This window comes from Oratosquilla oratoria, chromosome 20 (genome assembly GCF_046742065.1).
Source record: "Oratosquilla oratoria isolate Oo_2021 chromosome 20, ASM4674206v1, whole genome shotgun sequence".
Taxonomy (NCBI): domain Eukaryota; kingdom Metazoa; phylum Arthropoda; class Malacostraca; order Stomatopoda; family Squillidae; genus Oratosquilla; species Oratosquilla oratoria.
The window spans coordinates 37610227-37627726 of NC_134796.1; the positions used below are offsets into that span (position 1 = coordinate 37610227).

Consider the following 17500-nt stretch of genomic DNA (forward strand, 5'->3'; position numbering starts at 1 on the left):
TATCTCAGTTCACACGTCAACGACTGTGGAGATATGGAAGTGGATATAAACCACAGAATACAACTTGGCATTAAAATACAACTTGGCATTAAAATCCAAATCCTCTGGTCCTTCAAGAACACCAACAAAACAATCACGAACACTCCGCTTAAGATAAACAACACAAACATCCCATTGAAAGATCATGCCTGTCTGTTGAGTAGTACACTGGATAATGGCCTTACCTGGGTCCCGCACTTCAAAAAAAAAAAAAGGGGGGGGGGAGCCACAATTATGGCTGTGTTGGAAAGGTTAAAACGCTTTAAAACCGCAACACTGTCCACCAAACGTCGATTGTACCTATCCCTAGTCAAAGCGATTCTGTGCCAGTTCCCGGGATTAACCCAGCTGACAAGCCCCACAAACAACTGTGACTATCAGAAGGTTCAGAATGCCGCAGTCCTATTCATCATGGGTTCGCGATGGAGCGACTTCAGAACAACTGAATCCCTACACCGATCAGCCAACATCCGCCCACTCAACCAACTCAAACACAAACTTCACATGAGACACCTAGAATGACTGCACACCAAACACAAACACCTGATACGACACATAACACCTAGACCTCACCGTACAGACTACTTGTCAGCTGCGCCTCCCCCTCGGGCGGTGTACACGAGAAATCTTGTATAGCCGCGCGAATATGCAAAGTACTGTATCATTTTACCAGCTTTGACTGATCGTCACTAGACGTGCCGCGATGTGCTGGGTCCTGTCTGACTAAGTACCACGGACACGATTTCATCTGTATCCAGCGGCAAGCGTAAAGAGCAGCATATTCTCAGTAGACGTGCTATAAGTGGCCGAGTTTAGTCCTCGCTGGATATATTTATATTCATGTACATATTCATCTACCACTCACTTTGTGTAACCGTGCCAATACATACATAATATATATTCACAATCAACTGAAAATTAATATACTCGTACCTATATATATATATATATATATATATATATATATATATATATATATATATATATATATATATATATATATATATATATATAATATCTTGTTGGTTCTACACCCGCATAGAGGCGACAACTCTCCCTGTGTACCATACACACAAGAGCATATCGCAAACAAAAAGTACGACTACACGTGCAAACATATAAGTTTAAGTTTTTTTTCCAGCTGAAGTAATTTCATTTCTAACTTTCTCTCCTACTGCATCTTCTTAGTTCAGTTTACCTACCACTAAAAGTCTTTCCCTTTTTTTCTGACTATTCCTACGACTTAGCCTCCGAGTCCCTATCTGACTTTGTTGGTTGAGGTCTTACATCCCCAAAAATCACCCTCATAGATATTGACGTCAGCCTCCAACTCCAAGTCTCCTGCCCATGCCTCCTAAGCCACGACGTCACGCAATAAATATCCCTAAAAAGCGCCCGATGACAGTAGCCCTCTCTCATACACAATGTTCTTTTCATTTTTATAAAGACATCTCTTCCCCTCCTACAACTACGGATCTTGCGCGAATGGATGGTCTTTCCTAAGTAGTCCATACCCATTTCTTTGAGAAAGCATGCCTGTGAAACTAGCCAGGAATAAACTCAGATTAATATCCCTGTGTTTTCTACTCCCACTTACGTCATATATATATATATATATATATATATATATATATGTATATACATATATATATTTTTGGAAATAGACTCATCCACTAAATTGTCAAATGATAAAAACATATATGTATATATATATATATATATATATATTATATATATATATGTATATATATATATATATATATATATATATATAAATATATATATATATATATATATACTAATAAATAATTATGTGGCGCTCCGTGGGGAGCCTTAACGAACGAGTGAAGAAATATCTCTACTGTAGGGGAGGGTCAGTAGATCATCACTCTGGATGCTGATAAAAGGTGACAAATCTTTTATATAAAAGGCTTCCAATAGTGAAAGACACTGGGCATCGACATTCTGGTCCAGAATCATGATGTCTTTCACCAGATGTTCTTTCGTCGGGGGGATTCCATGGTCGTGTAAGTAATGATTCTTGATGGATCCTGCTTGTAGTCGTCATTCCTACATAAGAAGTACGAGTTCTACAGTCCTCATGATGACATGTAGGCATGTAAAAAACGTTTCTCCTCTGGAGAGGCTCAAGGGAGGAAAAGAGTTGTTTTTTTGATAAAAGGTTGGAAGACTTCTTGGACTGGTAAAAGATAATGAAATTAAGACATTTATCTTAGGGTATTGGTTGGTTTTACGTTGTGGAAGATGATATTCTCCATAGCTCTTCAGTTTTATGTGCTGATGTCATGTAGCTTTTTGTAAAATATTTTTATGAGTGTCATGCTTGGGGTGTCAGTATGGGAGTTTTGTCCAAGGTACAACGGTCGACTTCATCCTTGATAGATCTCTCAACAATGTAATTTGGGAAACCATTGTCTATAAGAATATGGGAGGTCCGTTCAATTTCATGGTGAACAGATCTATAATCTGAGACTTCAATGTCAGAGAAGTAACGCCTTTTCGCCAACGGCCTTCTTCAGGCTACAGCCTCTCTCCCCCGCCTACTCGTTTCTCCACAAAGCCACACCCACCGGCTGACTTATATATATATTCCTGCCGCCAAGATCCAGCACCATTCTTTACTGTGCTCTATCACCGTCATCTACAGTAGCCCCATCAAGTACCATGTTTGTTAAGGTACGTGATAATTCACCTATCAGACTCACCACGAAATTATATTAAGTGCAGCTGGTGAATACGTGACCGAACCTGACCAGCGGACCAGTTGACCAGCGTTTAGGTTTGAGTCCTGCTAGGGTCCTCGCGTGTCGGATAAAGGGACACAACGTCTCAAGTGATCCGAAATAATTTGTATAAGATATTCTATTGTTCCATGAGATATGATGTTGACAGTACCTTAGCAAAACATCTGGTAGTCACTCGCAGCTGTATAGTAAGAAAATGCTCCCATCACAACCTTAATATAAACTATTAACTAGGGTAACTGGTATATCGTTCATGTGTGTGCGTGTATGTGTATGTGCATGTGTGTGTGTGTGCGTGTAAATACACACACATATGTATACAAAAAATGCACGCTTACGTGTAGCCTTATGTTGTAATTTTCCATCAAGGAGCGATGGTTTCCATTAATGCAAACACCTCTCCTTCAGGTCACTCTCGCCCTTTCCCTCCTGGTCGTCGTTCTGGCGGCCCCCTCTAACCCACCGTACGGATATTCCCCTCCAACACCCGCTTATGATGTACGTATGACCCCCTCATAGAATAAATGACTGATTTTTATCTAAAAGTATTCCGGAAGGCCCACATGTCGCCCATATCATCATGCTCTCCTTGATTTCCAGGATCCTCCTAGGTACGACTTCAACTACGCCGTCAAGGACGACTACTCCAACAACGACTTCGGACACCAGGAGAACCGTGACGGATACAACGCCCAAGGAGGCTACTCCGTCCTCCTCCCCGACGGACGCCTCCAGAGGGTCACCTACACCGTCAACGGAGACGAGGGCTACATCGCCGAGGTCACCTACGAAGGGGAGGCCCAGTACCCTGAGCACCGGCCCGCCACCTACCACCCTACCCCCGCTCCCTACCACCCAACCCCTGCCACCTACCACTAAGACCAGGCAAGCATGACTGTTGGACGTGAACTATTTATTTCATATGAACCTGAATAAAAGTAACGCAAACATCTATCCTCTTTGTTTAACCCCTATAATAATGCGAGAATATCCTGTTGATGAAGAATCATATTTCTTAAAAGGCAACAAGTAAATATCTCTAAAATGATTGTATACCTCTTTTTCATAGAACTGTACTGGTTAAATACATTCCTGAAAATACTGTATATGAGATTAGAATATCTTTGTTGAATGAGTAATATACATTGTTTGGTACTGTGTATGCAAGAAAAAAATAAATGTCGGTTGCTGGAGAGTAAAGTTGTTTTATAATAAAAGTACACTAAAGCAGCATTTAGGTGCAGCCTAATTGCGCGATGAACTATTACCCCTTTGCCTATAAATAGCAGAAATAAACAAATGTCTTCTAGATGATGAGGACGACAGTTTATAATTTCTAGGTTGTAACCTTACAGCTCGTTCACACCAACGCAGTTCTAGGTTGGGGGCAGTACGGATTGCAAATCTTTATTTAGTAATGATAGGCCACAGCCTAGTTTTCTAGATAAACCATAGGAAATTCCGACGAGTTTTGTTTTTATTCATCCTCCGTAAAGCCCCTCTTACACCAACGCGTTTCGCCTATATATTTTTACTTCGATGTTACTTCGGTGTAAATACACCCTGTCGTACTAGAAATGCATGTATCGAACTGATACCGAGATAACATTGAGACAACACACTGCATAGTGTCAGGGAAACGTAAAGTCGAAGGCATCGACCGCCAAGGCTCCCCAAAATTTTCAAACCTGTAGTTCTAGCTCGGTGCTCGTACGGATTGCAATTTTTGAAAATGCCTACGTTCGATGCGTTTCTACCTTCAAGATCGGTGTTACTTCGATGTCAGTACGGCGTATGCATTTCCATTACGCTCTCACTTCTATGCCAGTTCGGTATCATCTTGGTTTTAATACGATTTGGAGGGCTACCGCGGCCTTGATACTATGCTACTGCGAGATCAACTCGGTGCTATTACGGTAACAATTCGGTGCTACTATGGTGACTTAGATTATCACTTCGATGCATGCGTTGTTAGTTTTATCCCACTTCGCGTAATGCTTTTTAATCTTGATAACACTTCTATTTCAATTCGTTCTGGAACATAGAATTGGCCACGAGGCGAGTTCTAAATTTTAAGTGGGTTTGAAATTTTTTTGTAGCCTTGATGGTCGATCCGTTTGACCTTGCATTTCTCTGACATCGCACAGTGTTTTCTCGATGTTTTCTCGGTATTAGTTCGACCCATGCATTTCTAGTACGATAGGACGTACTTACACCGAAGTAACATCGAAGTAAAAACGTACAGGTGAAACGCGTTGGTGTGAGCGGGGCTCACCGATCTGGAGGGTAGAAATACATCGAACGCAGCCATATAATTTGCAATCCGTGCTGACACCGAGCTAGAACTGCGCTGGTGTGAGTTAGCTAAGGCTACAACCCAGAAGTTATTGACTGTAGTCTTCCTCATTATGAAGAAATTAGTTTTAGTTCTGCTATTCATAGGAAAAGGAGTAACAGTACATCGCGCAATTAGGCTGAAGGTAAAAACTGTTTTGGTGTACTTCTATTAAAAATCAACCTTTTTTGCATACACCGTACCTGATAAAGTATATTACTCATTCAACAAAGCTATTCTAATCTCATATAAAGTATTTTCAGGAATGTGGTCAACCAGTTTTGTTCTATAAAAAAGAGGTATACAGTCATTATACAGATATTTACTTGCTGTCTTATAAGAAATATAATTCTGCATTAACAGGATGCTGTCGCATTATTATAGGGAGGGCTTAAACAAAGAGGATGGAGATTTCCACTACTTTTATTCGGATTCATATGGAAATAAATAGTTCACGTGTAACGGCCATGTTTCCCTGGTCTTAGTGGTAGGGGGCAGGGGTTGGGTGGTAGGGAGCAGGGGTAGGGCGGTAGGGGGCGGGGGTAGGGTGGTAGGGGGCGGGCTGGTGTGCCGGGTACTGGGCCTCCCCTTCATAGGTGACCTCGGCGATGTAGCCCTCGTCTCCGTTGACGGTGTAGGTGACCCTCTGGAGGCGTCCGTCGGGGAGGAGGACGGAGTAGCCTCCTTGGGCGTTGTATCCGTCACGGTTCTCCTGGTGTCCGAAGTCGTTGTTGGAGTAGTCGTCCTTGACGGCGTAGTTGAAGTCGTACCTGGGAGAATCCTGGAATTTAAGGAGAGCATGATGATATGGGCGACATGTGGGCCTTCTCGAATACTTTTAGATAGAAATCAGTCATTTATCCCCTGAGGGGGTAATACGTACATCATAAGCGGGTGTTGGAGGGGAATATCCGTACGGTGGGTTAGAGGGGGCCGCCAGAACGACGACCAGGAGGGAAAGAGCGAGGGTGACCTGAAGGAGAGGTGTTTGCATTAATGGAAACCAACGCCCCTTGATGGAAAATTATAAGATAAGGCAACACATAAGTGTGTATATATTTTTGTATACATATGTGTGTGTATTTACATACACACACACACACACATACACGCACACACATGTACGCAATACCAGTTACCCTAACTAATAGTTTATATTAAGGTTATGATATGAGCAGTTTCTCACTATACAGCTGCGAGTGACTACCAGATTTTTCGCTTAGGTGCTGTCAACATCCTATCTCATGGAACAATAGAATATCTTATACAAATTATTTCGGATCACTTGAGACGTTGTGTCCCTTTATCCGACACGCGAGGACCCTAGCGGGACTCACACCAAGACGCTGATCCCCTAGTCCGCTGGTCAGGTTCGGTCACGTATTCACCAGCTGCACTTAATACAATTTCGTGGTGAGTCTGATAGTTGGATTATCACGTACCTTAACAAACATGGTACTTGATGGGGCTACTGTAGATGACGGTGATAGAGCACAGTAAAGATTGGTGCTGGATCTTGGCGGCAGGAATATATATATAAGTCAGCCGGTGGGTGTGGCTTTGTAGAGAGGTGAGTGGGCGGGGGAGAGAGGCTGTAGCCTGAAGAAGGCCGTTGGCGAAAAGGCGTTACTTGTCTGACAGTCAAGTTTCAAAATTCGTCCCCTACTTGATTTCATGGAACATAGTATCCAGAAGGTTGGGGCGATTCAATGTAATGAAGCTCGTAATGCTAAAGTTTACTTAATATACAAAATAATGTAATAACTGTCAATCTGTTATTTTGTTTTGTTTGCTTGATTTCGCCGTTTGGGTTTTTATCTATTTCTTAGTTATCTATTTTTTTTTCTTCGGTATCAGAACTCCTCATGGACCAAAAGGTCCACAAGATAGGTATATTTTGCTACTGTAAAGAATTTTCATTGTAAATCATTCTTCATCCAGAGCATATTTTCCTAAAGAGGCTCTTAAGTATAGCTGCTTGACTTCATTTTAGATTTACTAATATAAGCTGTTTTTGATCTGATTAAGATCTCTTTATTTGATTACCTTCGCAGTTTCATCGTCGACCAAAGTCTCCTGCTGAGTCATATTTTCATTGCACTCCACTGGGCAGAGCGGTTACCTAATAGATACCGTTCTGAACTCATGAACAGGTGGTCATGAGTTCATTTCTCAGGACACGCTGTGGGCTTGAAGAGCTGGCTCCCGACGGCCCTAGCCAGGCGGGTAGGCGACCTGACGCTGGCCTAAAGAAGAAGGAATATATATATATATATATATATATATATATATATATATATATGTGTGTGTGTGTGTGTGTGTGTGTGTGTGTGTGTGTGTGTGTGTGTTCGTGTGTGTGTGTGTGTGTGTGTGTGTGTGTGTGTGTGTGTATGTGTGTGTGTATGTGTGTGTGTGCGTGCGTGTGCGTATGTGCGTGTGTGCGTGTGCGTATGTGTGTGTGTGTGTGTGTGTGTGTGTGTGTGTGTGTGTGTGTGTGTGTGTGTGTGTGTGTGTGTGTGTGTGTGTGTGTGTGTGTGTGTGTGTGTGTGTGTGTGTGTGTGTGTGTGTGTGTGTGTGTGTGTGTGTGTGTGTGTGTGTGTGTGTGTGTGTGTGTGTGTGTGTGTGTGTGTGTGTGTGTGTGTGTGTGTGTGTGTGTGAAAAAACAGCAGCCCCGCAACTGAGACGGCTTTGCCCTACCAAAGGTTTCTCACTTTCCACTGCATGGGAGTGGAGTGGTGAGTTTGACTACTTTACTAATGAGGAGGTTTCACGGAGATGAATGAAATTGTTTTGCAGATGGCAACTGCCAACAGTTTTGGCATCGTAAACAACATTTGAGTTCAAAAGCTTTATTGAATGTTCAATGTTTCGCTCATTAGAAATTGTTTCAACAAGCGTGGTCCTCAAATAGCGTTTCCTCTGCCACGAATGAAATTGCTTGCCAGTTGTATATGGTATGAGAAGTGAGAGATAGAAGAATAAAACAAAAATATTGATGATGATATGATATACTCATAGTACTGAGCGTAAGCAAAAAAGTATATATGGGAGTAATAGGAGAATAAGAGAAATATACTTTGTTCGGTACTGTGTATAAAAAAAGGAAAGAAAGAAAAAGAAAGAAAGAGCTGGAGAGGTAAAGTTGTTTTTAATAGAAGCACACCATAACAGCATTTACGTGCAGCCTAATTGCGTGATGCACTATTACTCCTTTGCCTGTGAATAGCAGAACTAAATCTAATTTCTTCTTGATGAGAAAGACTACAGTCAATAACTTCTGGGTTGTAGCCTTAAAGCCAACTCACATCAACGCAGTTCTAGCTCGGTGCCAGCACGGATTGCAAATTATATGGCTGCGTTCGATGCATTTCTACCTTCCAGATCGGTGAACCCCGCTCACACCAACGCGTTTCGCCTGTACGCTTTTACTTCGATGTTACTTCGGTGTAAATGCGCACTATCGTACTAGAAATGCATGGGTCGAAGTGATACAGAGAAAACATCGAGATAGATTTGCGCGGTGTCAGAGAAACGCAAGGTCAAACGCATCAACCATCAAGGCTCCCCAAAATTTTCAAATCTGCTTAAAATTTAGAACTCCGCCGCGTTGCCATTCGATGTTCCAGAACGAACTAATATAGCAGTCCTTACTAGCACCGAGCTAGAACTGCAGCTTTGAAAAGTAACATCGAAGTAAAAACGTATAAGTAAAACGCGTTGGTGTGAGTGGGATTTTACTGATAATGAATAGAAGCAAAACTCGTCGGCGTTTCTTATGGTTTTTCGAGAAAACTAGGCTGTGACCTATCGTTGTTAAATAAAAATTTGCAACCAGTGCAGCCACCGACCTAGAACTACGATGGTGTGGGTGGACGTTAGGGCTACAACCTAGAAATATTGACTGTCGTCCTTCTCATCTAGAAGACATTAGTTTTATTTCTGCTATTTATAGGCAAAGGGCTAATAGTGCATCGCGCAATTAGGCTGCACCTAAATGCTGCTTCGGTGTACTTCAATTATAAAACAACTTTACCTCTCCAGCAACAGACACTTATCTTTTCTTGCATATACAGTACCAAATAAAGTATATTACTCACTCGACAAAAGATATTTTAATCTCATATAAAACATTTTCAGGAATGTATTCAACCAGTACAGTTCTATGAAAAAGAGGTATACAATCATTTTAGAGATATTTACTTGTTGTCTTGTAAGAAATACGATTCTTCATCAACAGGATGCTGTCGCAAATATCATAGGGCTTAAACAAAGATTATGGAGGTTTGCATTACTTTTATTCAAGTTCATATGGAAATAAATAGTTCACGTCTAACGGCTACGATTGCCTGGTCTTAGTGGTAGGTGGCAGGGGTTGGGTGGTAAGGAGCAGGGGTAGGGCGGTAGGGGGTGGGGGTAGGGCGGTAGGAGGTGGGCTGGTGTACCGGGTACTGAGCCTCCCCTTCGTAGGTGACCTCGGCGATGTAACCCTCGTCTCCGTTGACGGTGTAGGTGACCCTCTGGAGGCGTCCGTCGGGGAGGAGGACGGAGTAGCCGCCTTGGGCGTTGTATCCGTCACGGTTCTCCTGGTGACCGAAGTCGTTGTTGGAATAGTCGTCCTTGACGGCGTAGTTGAAGTCGTACCTGGGAGGATCCTGGAAATCAAGGAGAACATGATAATATGGGCGACATGTGGGCCTTCTCGAATACTTTTAGATAGAAATCAGTCATTCATCTCCTGAAGGGGTAATACGTACATCATAAGCAGGTGTTGGAGGAGAATATCCGTACGGAGGGTTAGATGGGGCCGCCAGAACGACGACCAGGAGGGAGAGAACGAGAGTGACCTGAAGGAGAGATGTTTGCATTAATGGAAACCAACGCCCCTTGATGGAAAATTACAATATAAGGCAACACATAAACATGTATATATTTGTATATATATGTGTGTGTGTATTCACACACACACACACACACACACACACACACACACACACACACACACACACACACACACACACACACATGCACGCACACATGTACGCTGTACAAGTTACCCTAGCTAATAGGTATGTTAAGGTTGTGATGGAAGCAGTGTCTCACTTTACTACTAGTTAGTTTTTTTTGCTAAGGTACTGTCAACATCCTATCTCAAGGAACAATAGAATATCTTATATAAATTATTTCGGATCACTTGAGACATTGTGCCCCTTTATCCGACACCCGATGACCCTTGCAGGACTCGAACCAAGACGCTGGTCCCTTAGTCCACTGGTCAGGTTTGATCACGTATTCACTAGCTGCACATAATATAATATCGTGGCAAGTCTGATTGTTGGATTATCACGTACCTTAACAAACATGGTACTTGATGGGGCTACTGTAGATGACGGTGATAGAGCACAGTAAAGATTGGTGCTGGACCTTAGCGGCAGGAATATATATATAAGTCAGCCGGTGGGTGTGGCTTTGTAGAGAGGAGAGTGGGTGAGGGAGAGAGGCTGTAGCCTGAAGAAGGCCGTTGGAGAAAAGGCGTTACTTGTCTGACAGTCAAGTTTCAAAAGTCGTCCCCTACTTGGTTTTCATGGAACACAGTATCCAGGAGGTTGGGGCGATCGAATGTAATGCAGCTCGTAATTCTAAAGTTTACTTAGGTTACAAAATAATGTAATAACTGTTAATCTGTTATTCTGTTTTGTTTGCTTGATTTCGCCGCTTGGGTTTTTATCTGTTTCTTAGTTATCTATTTTTTTTTTCGGCATCAGAACTCCTCATGGACCAAAAGGTCCACGAAATAGGTATATTTTGCTACTGTAAAGGATTTCCGTTGTAAATCGTTGTTCATCCACAGTGTATATTTTCCTATAGAGGCTCTTAAGTATAACTGCTTGACTTCATTTTAGATTTACTAATACACGCTGTTTTTGATCTGATTGAGATATATTAATTTTATTACCTTCGCAGTTTCATCATCGACCAAAGTCTCCTGCTGAGTCAGATTTTCATTGCATTCCACTGGGCAGAGCGATAACCTAATAAATACCGTTTTGAGCTCATGAACAGGTGGTCATGAGTTCATTTCTCAGGACACGCTGTGGGCTTGAATAGCTGGCTCCCGACGGCCCTAGCCAGGCGGGTAGGCGACCTGACGCTGGCCTAAAGAAGACATTATATATATATATATATATATATATATATATATATATATATATATATATATATTGGAAATAAACTCATCTGCTGGGATTCGGACCCCCGCCAGAGCGGAATGCTTCGTGTCAAAATGACACAAACAAATATATATATATATATATATATATATATATATATATATATATATATATATATATATACCTATATACATATATATATATGTATATATATACATTTATATTTACATATATATATATATATATATATATATATATATATACATATGAAAAAAACAGCAGCCCCGCAACTGAGACGGCTTTGCCCTTCCAAAGGTTTCTCACTTTCCACTGCATGGGAGTGGAGTGGTGAGTTTGACCACTTTACTAATGAGGAGGTTTCACGGAGATGAATGAAATTATTTTGCAGATGGGAACTGCCAACTGTTTTGGTATCGTAAACAACATTTCAGTTCGGAAGCTTTATTGAATATTTAATGTTTCGCTCATTATAGATTGTTTCACCAAGCGTGGCCCTCAAATAGTGTTTCCTCTGTCATGAAAAAAATTGCTTGCCAGTTGCATATGGCATGAGAGGTGAGAGATAGAAGAGTAAAACAAAAATATTGATGATGATATGATATATTCACAGTACTGAGCGTAAGCAAAAAAGTATATATGGGAGTAATAGGAGAATAGGAGAAATATACTTTGTTCAGTACTGTGTATAAAAAAAAAGGAAAGAAAGAAAAAGAAAGAAAGAGCTGGAGAGGTAAAGTTGTTTTTAATAGAAGCACACCATAACAGCAATTACGTGCAGCCTGTAAATAGCAGAACTAATACTAATTTCTTCTTAATGAGGAAGACTACAGTCAATAACCTCTGGGTTGTAGCCTTAAAGCCAACTCACATCAACGCAGTTCTAGATCGGTGCCAGCACGGATTGCAAATTATATGGCTGCGTTCGATGCATTTCTACCTTCCAGATCGGTGAACCCCAGCTCACACCAACGCCTTTCGCTTGTACGCTTTTACTTCGATGTTACTTCGGTGTAAACGCGTCTATCGTACTAGAAATGCATGGGTCGAAGTGATACAGAGAAAACATCGAGATAAATTTGCGCAGTGTCAAAGAAACGCAAGGTCAAACGCATCAACCATCAAGGCTCCCCAAAATTTTCAAATCGGCTTCAAATTTAGAACTTTCCGCCGCATAGCTATTCGATGTTCCAGAACGAACTAATATAGCAGTGTCCGTACTAGCACCGAGCTAGAACTGCAGATTTGAAATATTTTAACATCGAAGTAAAAACGTATAAGTAAAACGCGTTGGTGTGAGTGGGATTTTACTGATAATGAATAGAAACAAAACTCGTCGGCGATTCCTATGGTTTTGTCGACAAAACTAGCCTGTGATCTATCGTTATCAAATAAAAATTTGCAACCAGTGCTGCCCCCGACCTAGAACTGCGATGATGTGAGCGGGCGTTAGGGCTACAACCTAGAAATTATTGACTGTCGTCCTCCTCATCTAGAAAACATTAGTTTTATTTCTGCTATTTATAGGCAAAGGGGTAATAGTGCATCGCGCAATTAGGCTGCACCTAAATGCTGCTTCGGTGTACTTCAAATATAAAACAACTTTACATCTCCAACAACAGACACTTATCTTTTCTTGCATACACAGTACCAAATAAAGTATATTACTCATTCAACAAAAGATATTTTAATCTCATATAAAGTAATTTCAGTTCTGTTCTATGAAAAAGAGGAATACAATCATTTTAGAGATATTTACTTGTTGTCTTATAAGAAATACGATTCTTCATCAACAGGATGCTGTCGCAAATATCATAGGGCTTAAACAAAGATTATGGAGGTTTGCATTACTTTTATTCAAGTTCATATGGAAATAAATAGTTCACGTCTAACGGCTATGCTTGTCCGGTCTTAATGGTAGGGAGCAGGTGTAGGGCGGTAGGGGGCGGGGGTAGGGCGGTAGGGGGCGGGGGTAGGGCGGTAGGAGGCGGGCTGGTGTACCGGGTACTGGGCCTCCCCTTCGTAGGTGACCTCGGCGATGTAACCTTCGTCTCCGTTGACGGTGTAGGTGACCCTCTGGAGGCGCCCGTCGGGGAGGAGGACGGAGTAGCCTCCTTGGGCGTTGTAGCCGTCACGGTTCTCCTGGTGTCCGAAGTCGTTGTTGGAATAGTCGTCCTTGACGGCGTAGTTGAAGTCGTACCTGGGAGGATCCTGGAAATCAAGGAGAACATGATAATATGGGCGACATGTGGGCCTTCTCGAATACTTTTAGATAGAAATCAGTCATTCATCTCCTGAAGGGGTAATACGTACATCATAAGCAGGTGTTGGAGGAGAATATCCGTACGGAGGGTTAGATGGGGCCGCCAGAACGACGACCAGGAGGGAGAGAACGAGAGTGACCTGAAGGAGAGATGTTTGCATTAATGGAAACCAACGCCCCTTGATGGAAAATTACAATATAAGGCAACACATAAACATGTATATATTTGTATATATATGTGTGTGTGTATTCACACACACACACACACACACACACACACACACACACACACACACACACACACACACACACACACACACACACACACATGCACGCACACATGTACGCTGTACAAGTTACCCTAGTTAATAGGTATGTTAAGGTTGTGATGGAAGCAGTGTCTCACTTTACTACTAGTTAGTTTATTTGCTAAGGTACTGTCAACATCCTATCTCAAGGAACAATAGAATATCTTATATAAATTATTTCGGATCACTTGAGACATTGTGCCTCTTTATCCGACACCCGATGACCCTTGCAGGACTCGAACCAAGACGCTGGTCCCTTAGTCCACTGGTCAGGTTTGATCACGTATTCACTAGCTGCACATAATATAATATCGTGGCAAGTCTGATTGTTGGATTATCACGTACCTTAACAAACATGGTACTTGATGGGACTACTGTAGATGACGGTGATAGAGCACAGTAAAGATTGGTGCTGGATCTTAGCGGCAGGAATATATATATAAGTCAGCCGGTGGGTGTGGCTTTGTAGAGAGGAGAGTGGGTGAGGGAGAGAGGCTGTAGCCTGAAGAAGGCCGTTGGAGAAAAGGCGTTCCTTGTCTGACAGTCAAGTTTCAAAAGTCGTCCCCTACTTGGTTTTCATGGAACACAGTATCCAGGAGGTTGGGGCGATCGAATGTAATGCAGCTCGTAATTCTAAAGTTTACTTAGGTTACAAAATAATGTAATAACTGTTAATCTGTTATTTTGTTTTTTTTTTTTTTTTTTTTTTTTTTTTTTTTTTTTTTTTTTTTTTTTTTTTTTTTTTTTTTTTTTTTTTTTTCTCGAGCTTGATTTCGCCGCTTGGGTTTTTATCTGTTTCTTAGTTATCTATTTTTTTTTTCGGCATCAGAACACCTCATGGACCAAAAGGTCTATGAAATAGGTATATTTTGCTACTGTAAAGGATTTTCGTTGTAAATCGTTGTTCATCCACAGTGTATATTTTCCTATAGAGGCTCTTAAGTATAGCTGCTTGACTTCATTTTAGATTTACTAATACATGCTGTATTTGATCTGATTCAGTTATATTAATTTTATTACCTTCGCAGTTTCATCATCGACCAAAGTCTCCTGCTGAGTCAGATTTTCATTGCATTCCACTGGGCAGAGCGATAACCTAATAAATACCGTTTTGAGCTCATGAACAGGTGGTCATGAGTTCATTTCTCAGGACACGCTGTGGGCTTGAAGAGCTGGCTCCCGACGGCCTTAGCCAGGCGGGTAGGCGACCTGACGCTGGCCTAAAGAAGAAAGAATATATATATATATATATATATATATATATATATATATATATATATATATATATATATATGTATATATATATATACATATATATATATATATATACATATATATATATATATATATATATGTATGTATATATATATATATATATACATATATATATATGTATACATATGAAAAAAGCAACAGCCCCGCAAATGACGTGGCTTTGCCCTACCAAAAGGTTTTTCACTTCCCACTGTGAGTGAGTGGAGTGGTGAGTTTGTTTCACCCCTCTACTAATGAGGGAATGTCACGAATATGAATGAAATTGTTCTGAAGATGACAACTGCCGATGGTTTTGGTATCGTAAACAACATTTGAGTTTGAAACCTTTACTGAATGTTCAATGTTTTGTTCGTTAGATTGTTTCAACAAGCGTAGTCCAAGAATAGTGTTTCCTCTGCCAAGAATGAAATTGTTTACCAGCTGTATATGGTATGAGAAGTGCGGGATAGAAGAGTAGAATAAAAACATTGATGATGATATGATATATTCACAGTACTGAGCGCAAGCAAAAAAGTATATATGGGAGTAATAGGAGAATAGGAGAAATATACTTTGTTCGGTACTTTGTATAAGAAAAAAGGAAAGATAAAAAAGAAAGAAAGTGCTGGAGAGGTAAAGTTGTTTTTAATAGAAGCACACCATAACAGCAATTACGTGCAGCCTAATTGCGTGATGTACTATTACTCCTTTGCCTGTAAATAGCAGAACTAATACTAATTTCTTCTTAATGAGGAAGACTACAGTCAATAACCTCTGGGTTGTAGCCTTAAAGCCAATTCACATCAACGCAGTTCTAGCTCGGTGCCAGCACGGATTGCAAATTATATGGCTGGGTTCGATGCATTTCTACCTTCCAGATCGGTGAACCCCCGCTCACACCAACGCCTTTCACCTGTACGCTTTTACTTCGATGTTACTTCGGTGTAAACGCGTCTATCGTACTAGAAATGCATGGGTCGAAGTGATACAGAGAAAACATCGAGATAAATTTGCGCAGTGTCAAAGAAACGCAAGGTCAAACTCATCAACCATCAAGGCTCCCCAAAATGTTCAAATCGGCTTCAAATTTAGAACTTTCAACCGCATAGCCATTCGATGTTCCAGAACGAACTAATATAGCAGTGGTATCAAAATTAAAACGCATTACCGAAGTAGGATAGAATTAATAACTCATGCATCAAAGTGATAATGAAGTCACCATAGTAGCACCGAATTGTTGCCGTAGTAGCACCATATTGAAACTAAGGTGACACCGAACTGACATAGAAATGAGAACGTAATGGAAATGCCTTCACCGTACTGACACCGAAGTATCACCGATCTTGAGGGTAGAAACACATCGACCGTATGCATTTTCAAAATTTGCAATCCGTACTAGCACCGAGCTAGAACTGCAGATTTGAAATATATGGGGAGCGTTGGCGGTCGATGCGTTTGACTTTACGTTTCTCTGACACCGCGGAGTGTGTTATCTCGATTTTATCTCAGTATCAGTTTGACACATGCATTTCCAGTGCGACTGGGCGTGTTTACACCGAAGTAACATCGAAGTAAAAACGTATAAGTAAAACGCGTTGGTGTGAGTGGGGTTTTACTGACGATGAATAGAAGCAAAACTCGTCGGCGTTTCCTATGGTTTGTCTACAAAACTAGCCTATGATCTATCATTATCAAATCAAAATTTGCAACCACTACTGCCCCCGACCTAGAACTGCGATGATGTGAGCGGGCGTTAAGGCTACAACCTAGAAATTATTGACTGTCGTCCTCCTCATCTAGAAATCATCAGTTATATTTCTGCTATATATAGGCAAAGGGGTAATAGTGCATCGCGCAATTAGGCTGCACATAAATGCTGCTTTGGTGTACTTCAAATGTAAAACAACTTTACCTCTCCAACAACAGACACTTATTTTTTCTTGCATACACAGTACCGAACAAAGTATATTACTCATTCAACAAAATATATTTTAATCTCATATAAAGTAATTTCAGTTCTGTTCTATGAAAAAGAAGAATACAATAATTTTAGAGATATTTACTGGCTGTCTTATATGAAGTATGATTCTTCATCAACAGGATGCTGTTGCAATTATTATAGGGATTAAACAAAGAGTATGGAGGTTTGCGTTCCTTTTATTTAGGTTCATATGGAAATAAATAGTTCACGTCTAACAGCCATGCTTGTCCGGTCTTAATGGTAGGGGGCAGGGGTTGGGTGGTAGGGAGCAGGTGTAGGGCGGTAGGGGGCGGGGGTAGGGTGGTAGGGGGCGGGCCGGTGCTCAGGATACTGGGCCTCCCCTTCATAGGTGACCTCGGCGATGTAACCT

General features: G+C 41.2%; 5 protein-coding genes across 5 annotated transcripts in view; 1 reads left to right on the forward strand and 4 right to left on the reverse strand.

Moving 5' to 3' along the window:
• Positions 1-2724: 2724 nt before the first annotated feature.
• LOC143036233 (cuticle protein 7-like) lies at positions 2725-3683 on the forward strand. The gene is made up of 3 exons (XM_076203481.1): positions 2725-2736; positions 3174-3302; positions 3405-3683. Exons 1-3 carry the CDS (start codon positions 2725-2727, stop codon positions 3681-3683), a joined length of 420 nt encoding a protein of 139 aa, XP_076059596.1.
• A 1937-nt stretch (positions 3684-5620) lies between these two features.
• LOC143036235 (cuticle protein 19-like) lies at positions 5621-7227 on the reverse strand. The gene is made up of 3 exons (XM_076203482.1): positions 7186-7227; positions 6023-6151; positions 5621-5920 (listed from the first exon to the last, which is right to left on the reverse strand). The coding sequence occupies exons 1-3, from the start codon at positions 7225-7227 to the stop codon at positions 5621-5623; spliced, it is 471 nt and encodes a 156-aa protein (XP_076059597.1).
• A 2264-nt stretch (positions 7228-9491) lies between these two features.
• LOC143036236 (larval cuticle protein A3A-like) lies at positions 9492-10499 on the reverse strand. Its single transcript, XM_076203483.1, has 3 exons — positions 10488-10499; positions 9894-10022; positions 9492-9791 (listed from the first exon to the last, which is right to left on the reverse strand). Exons 1-3 carry the CDS (start codon positions 10497-10499, stop codon positions 9492-9494), a joined length of 441 nt encoding a protein of 146 aa, XP_076059598.1.
• Positions 10500-13235: 2736 nt separating this feature from the next.
• LOC143036237 (larval cuticle protein A3A-like) lies at positions 13236-14252 on the reverse strand. Its single transcript, XM_076203484.1, has 3 exons — positions 14241-14252; positions 13638-13766; positions 13236-13535 (listed from the first exon to the last, which is right to left on the reverse strand). Exons 1-3 carry the CDS (start codon positions 14250-14252, stop codon positions 13236-13238), a joined length of 441 nt encoding a protein of 146 aa, XP_076059599.1.
• Positions 14253-17364: 3112 nt separating this feature from the next.
• Positions 17365-17500, reverse strand: part of LOC143036238 (cuticle protein 19.8-like) — a 1030-nt gene continuing 894 nt past the window's right edge. Inside the window, exon 3 of the mRNA XM_076203486.1 lies at positions 17365-17500. This exon is cut by the window's right edge and continues 164 nt beyond it. Coding sequence (XP_076059601.1) covers positions 17365-17500 — 136 coding nt within the window.

What these genes read in the sequence shown, in the direction of transcription:
- LOC143036235 (XM_076203482.1), bottom strand. Translation starts at nt 7,227, where the DNA reads ATGACTCAGCAGGAGACTTTGGTCGACGATGAAACTGCGAAG. An exon ending in TCGACGATGAAACTGCGAAG is followed by an intron (nt 6,152 to 7,185) that starts GTAATCAAATAA and finishes TTTTCCATCAAG; the next exon opens with GGGCGTTGGTTTCCATTAAT. An exon ending in CTCCAACACCCGCTTATGAT is followed by an intron (nt 5,921 to 6,022) that starts GTACGTATTACC and finishes CTTAAATTCCAG; the next exon opens with GATTCTCCCAGGTACGACTT.
- LOC143036237 (XM_076203484.1), bottom strand. An exon ending in CTCCAACACCTGCTTATGAT is followed by an intron (nt 13,536 to 13,637) that starts GTACGTATTACC and finishes CTTGATTTCCAG; the next exon opens with GATCCTCCCAGGTACGACTT.
- LOC143036236 (XM_076203483.1), bottom strand. An exon ending in CTCCAACACCTGCTTATGAT is followed by an intron (nt 9,792 to 9,893) that starts GTACGTATTACC and finishes CTTGATTTCCAG; the next exon opens with GATCCTCCCAGGTACGACTT.
- LOC143036233 (XM_076203481.1), top strand. An exon ending in CTCCAACACCCGCTTATGAT is followed by an intron (nt 3,303 to 3,404) that starts GTACGTATGACC and finishes CTTGATTTCCAG; the next exon opens with GATCCTCCTAGGTACGACTT.